The sequence below is a fragment of the Primulina eburnea genome, chromosome 11 (assembly GCF_022965805.1).
Source record: "Primulina eburnea isolate SZY01 chromosome 11, ASM2296580v1, whole genome shotgun sequence".
NCBI classification, from domain to species: domain Eukaryota; kingdom Viridiplantae; phylum Streptophyta; class Magnoliopsida; order Lamiales; family Gesneriaceae; genus Primulina; species Primulina eburnea.
Window position 1 is genome coordinate 28,653,655 of NC_133111.1, and position 5,622 is coordinate 28,659,276.

Here is a 5,622-nt window from a genome sequence, read left to right on the forward strand (position 1 = left end):
TAGTCATTGAACCTTGATGAAGATCCGTGAGTAGCCTTTTAATTTGAAAAATGCGCGGAGCGTTGCTTTGAAGAAATCGATCTTTGAGATCAATCACTATCCGCAATGTCGCATGAAACCGAATTGAGTATCCAAGAGATGACCATATTGTTGCAGCGTGGCCACGCACCATACGACAAATCATCATGTGGTGGTTGTGCGATTGTGCGATCAACAAAACCTAGCTTGTTCTTCGCGGTTAATGCCATAATCATAGCTCGATTCCAGGTATTAAAATTGTTACCAGTGAGTTGTTGAGACACCAAAACTAGACCTGGATGATCACCATTCTGAAGATAGAAAGGACTACCGGAGTCTTCAATATGATTTCGAGACACCGCAGTAGAAGATTGAGCTGCTTGATTATTGGCTTGATTCCCCTTCGCCATGGAAGACGACGCTGGAAAGCAGAAAGCTAAATCACACAAATCCCCCGTTTAAGAATTGACACTTCAAAAGATTAGGGAAACAAGAAACAAGTTGACTATTCTGAACAAACTTCAAAAATGTTTTCTGCAAAATATACAGATGCGCATGCGGTCGCTGATACAACAGTAAGACAATTCCATTGTATAACTTTACATTTTCTCTATTTTTCCACTAACTCCTTACGATTCGAAAGAACAAAACCACGTGAGGAGACGCGTTGAGAAGATAAATGACAACACTGGGGCGTTGTCCTGAAAAGCTCGCGATACGAACAACTGCTCAAGATTCTCTTTTCAAACTAGCATTACAGCTTCCATTACATGCGAGGGATTTAGGCCAAAGTATCTTATAGCCAAATGGGATCGCGAATCCTGTAAATATGTTAAACATAAAACTTGTTAGGACAAAGAGAGGTCTCGGTGCACAGTAGAGATGTGGATAGGCAGATTCAAATGCAAGTAATGTGGAATATCTTCTGAAGCGTCAAATTATTCATTCGCGTGTATATCTAGTAGCCAGAGCTAGAAATGACTAGTAAGTGCTGCTTATCTTCATAAAGTCAGTTGTCAACAATTGTAGTTCATAAAAGATTTAAATGCATGATACTTAATTTTAACAAAACTTATAAACAAACATGACTCGAGCAAGATTATTTAATAAGCAGTCATAGCTTGCTTAAAAGTGTTTAAACTTGACTCAACCTACTTTTCCAGCTGCACAGGTAGCTTGAGTTGAACTTTGGTTAAGTTCAATTGCACCCCTAGTGCATAAAGACAACACACGGACTCAAACGAAATAACATAATCCGCATGTCATGAATGGGGCTTTACCTAAGAGTTCGGCAACAACCGACCATTATACATCTTGTCAAGTAGTTCTTTTGCATCCGGCCTTCTAAGAAGACCTTTGGTGTTTGGCAAACCAGTCCCCAAACACACAGGACATACTAGTTTTCCTCGACCTACATAAAAAATCGAGAAAATCCGAATACTGAAATCAGTATTGGAAGCAGGTCAAAGGCAAACAAATCGTAATAAACCATAAGCTAAAATCCAACAAATAATCCTCACAGAAAGTACCTTTGTCCTGTAAACTTACATTTCAATCTCACCGTTCAGGCAAAAGAGAGGTGACAATTTGTATCAACTAAGACAAAATGAATCTATTCACGAGTCACTAAAAATTGCATACCATAACAATTTGGGCATTCTGTAAACACATAGACGTCTTTGGCTCTTTTTCTGTTTAGAGCTTTCCATTTTCCAGTACCACCACACATGTCACCTAAACAAAAAGCAAAAGAATAACTCGCAGAGCATGACAAATCAGATAAAATTTGAAACATCAACTCATATGAGCAAAGAAATGACTTTAAAATTCATTTTATATTACAACTAAAGCATGGAAAGGCTTATATGATGACCATAGAAGTGGAATCTATACTTACAGATAATAGCACCACTACCCCCACAATTTCGACATACAGCCTTTTCTTTTCCATCCAAGGCAATTGCCTTCAGTTCAGGACTAGACATTCCTGGTGCAATTATCAAAGCTATAGAACATAAACATGTCAGGCACTGCCTCCGAGAGGTTCCCTCACGAGATATCTGTTTAGTGGCAAGAAAACTTTACTTGAGATGATGTACACACAAAGGTACAAAAGATGTTCAAGTGGCAGAAAGCAAACAATAATATGTCCAAGATTTCTCGTCAGCGAAGAATATTCTATTACCAGATTAAACTCTTTGTAAAGTTGAAACTCAAGGTCCATTTAAAGACAGAGTGAAGGCCCCAGAAGATATAAAGGGCAAAACTCAATGATGCGGAAGAGTTTTCTCAATGATTGGCGTGCAATCGAATAGCACCAGTTTGCACAGGCAAAGAAGAAGTAGCAAAAAAGACACACAAAAGTTAGACCTGTTCTGTTTTGAGTTCCATGGAATGGTCGGAAGAACCGGTAGAGCAGCTGTCATCCTCCAAACTGGATATAATTTGAAATCTAGACGGCTTCAATTTGGAAGCTTCAAATGAGCAAACAAAGCATGATCAACTCACTTGGTACCCGATGAATAAAAATTTGAGTACCATTTATTCAAAAAATGTCAAAAGCAAAGTAATCCATGCATAATATCAAACTAAAAAGAATTTAAAACAAAAACAAAATTTCATTCCTAGTACATTTTCCAAAGCATTCACCTCCTAATCCACAAAAACCAAATTAATCAATGAAATATTGCATACCAATTGTTTCCTGCATAACTTGGTACATAACCTTGCATACACACAAAACATAAAACAGTATTTAATCAAAAATCACGAATTTTTATTTTATTTTAAAAACAACAATTTATGACCACCGTCAATTATGCAATACATTATCCAAAAACTAACTCTTTCTTTCCCGGCTTCACATTCCAACAGTTACAGACAAATAAATCCAAGAAATATCAACATGAGCGAACACTAAATTAGAAAATTTTCAAGAACATAAAAAGATAAAAACGCACAGAGAACGGAACAGATACTTACAGCGCTTTGAGGAAAGCTCAGATTTTTGTAGAGTGAATCTTGAAATGGTAGACGGTGAGTGTAAAGAGAGATGAGCCATCTCTCTCGATCGATCTTTCTCCAAAGAGATTAGTTTTCTTGTGGTGTTGCAGTAATCGAAATGGTTGTTGATATTCAAAGAATATTTTGTTGGCCATTTTTAGATTTTTCTTTTATCTTGTCCAAAAATCAAATATTTTATTATTTTATGTTTTAATCGTATAAATTATATTTTTCATTTTGTATATCCCATTAATTAATAATGACAAATATACTTTTATATATATATTTATATTTTTATGATTTATCTATCACAAAAAATTATTAAAAGTGTTGACAAAATAACTAAGAGTAAATGAAACATTCATAATTGTTTAATCCATTTTTCATTTAACATATACGTAGATAATATTTGTTAAAAATACAAGATTTCAGTTGTTTTTACTTTTTACAGCTTCTCTGTTTCATTTAGAAGTGGAGAACATATATAATTAAACAATCAAATCAGCACTCAATTTTTAATTTTATCAAGTTGGTAGCCCAAAGTTTTAATTTTCTTAATTTTTTTTAAGAAAAATGGGATCAGTTAATTAATAACATTAAAAAGGAACAGAGATATTTCAAAAAGTAAACTGAATATAATTAAATAATATAATATATATAATTTTGATATGTTTTTTACCAATTATGTCTATTTTTGTGCTCACCGCTGAAGTGACACTCACCTATTGGACTTGATAAAAAACATCTAAAATTATACATCCACTAAGTGAGTAACTACCTCAACGGTAAGCATAGAAATGAGTACATTTGGCGGAGAGCATATAAAACTATAATATTAATAACTATTTTGTTATGATGCTCACTAACTATGTACATATCTGTTTCCACCACTGAGGTGACATTCATCTATGATGAATATTATCAAAATTATATATCTAATAGGTGAGTGTAACCTCAGTGGTGATCATAGAGGTTGACAGGTTGACACGATTGTTGAGTAGTATAATAAAAATATATTAACAAATGTCTTTGGCATAAATTTTTATTAATCACTCATATAAGCGAAATATATTGTCGTCCTATGCGAACTTTTGATTTACCGGATCGCTATTGCGATTTGACAGTCGTCGATAATATTTATTTTGCTTTAGGGATAACTCCATTTTTGTTGATAATGATATTAATTTGCAAATACTGATTGATTGTAAACTACTTATTTTATATTTATTTTTGAAAGAGATCATTTCATTAGATATTCAACATATCCTTGTTCATGAACGAGGAGATAAATGCGGAATCGCACGCGAGAATGCAAAATGTCTACGATTCATAAAATTATAGTGAGCCAGTTCATTCACTATTTGGTTTGTTTTTCTTGAACAATGAAGAATATCTACACCTTGATTGCTGGAACTGAGCTTGTGTGGATATCTTCAATGAGTTGCCCATCCGGAGAGAAAAGATCTGTTGAAAATTTGAAGAAGTTTGAATAAAAATTATGTCTCATGAATGTGGGAGTGTCTTTTGGCTCTCCACATTCTTGAGTTAGTTGAAGCCAACTCTTCATATTCTTGAGTTAAAGGGAAGATTAATTGAGTTAATTAATCTTGCATGACTCTTGGTGTGCATTTTGAGGTTTATAAATAGTGTGTACATTTCTTCATTTCATATACATGAAAATATTTTATCTTTCAAGTATTCTCTTGTATTTCATATTGTTAGCTTTTCATTTGGCCTCCGTTAAATCTCGGTGATAAAGTAAAGGTACGTTTTCAGTTCGTCGTAGTAGTGTCTCGTGCTAAGTCACTGCTGGTTGTTCCGTTGTATCCTGGGAAACAGACGTCCAAGATGATCCTCGAAGCACATACAGGAGGGGACGAATCTGTTTTAAGGACACTGTACTTCATAGAGGCCTCGGTTTGTTTTACTTCATTTATAGCGTTTCTCTACTGTTTTCTTGTAAGGCTCGAGAATTATCAGTTGTCATTGATGTTAGATTTGAAGAGGTAAGAATGCATGACATAAAAATGAAAATTTTTGAAAGAATGGCCGAAGCCATACCGCACCAGCGCCTCAGACAAGAACCGCACCCTCGGTCATTTAAATCAGAATTGTGAAGTTTGTGCCGAAGCTACACCGCACCCGCGGTAAGAACATGACCGCACCCGCGGTCGAAGAATGTTCAAAAATAAAATCCTGCCGAAACATGAGCGCACCTGCGGTGCTGGGGTGACCGCACCCGCGGTGTTGCATGCGAGAAATCCACCACTTCTTATTGAGATGACACATGGCATGGTATATATATGCTTTGTGCTGATTCATTTCTTCTCCATTCCAGTTGAAAGCACCGAGAGCTATTTCCAAAGAAGGTGAAAGGCTTCCTTCATATTAGAATTGAGATTTTGCAAGATTTAGCCATCCGATTTTAGATCCAACTTCGGTTTCGAACTCCTCTCATCATTTGCTATTCAAGGATGTAAGTTTTGTTACATTTCAACATGATTCAGATTGTGTATGTTGGGAGAAATTTAAATTTGAGTTAGAATATGTGTTCTTGGTATAATGAGCATGGTATATTTGCTATCGGGTTGAATTTCGGAT

At 35.2% G+C, this 5,622-nt stretch overlaps 1 protein-coding gene across 1 annotated transcript; it reads right to left on the bottom strand.

Annotated features, from left to right (window-relative positions):
- Positions 1–506: 506 nt before the first annotated feature.
- On the bottom strand, positions 507–3,163 carry LOC140805679 (protein PHOTOSYSTEM I ASSEMBLY 2, chloroplastic-like). The gene is made up of 6 exons (XM_073161937.1): positions 3,001–3,163; positions 2,389–2,492; positions 1,916–2,078; positions 1,660–1,752; positions 1,299–1,429; positions 507–839 (listed from the first exon to the last, which is right to left on the bottom strand). Exons 1-5 carry the CDS (start codon positions 3,077–3,079, stop codon positions 1,299–1,301), a joined length of 570 nt encoding a protein of 189 aa, XP_073018038.1. The 5' UTR covers positions 3,080–3,163; the 3' UTR covers positions 507–839.
- Positions 3,164–5,622: the final 2,459 nt, after the last annotated feature.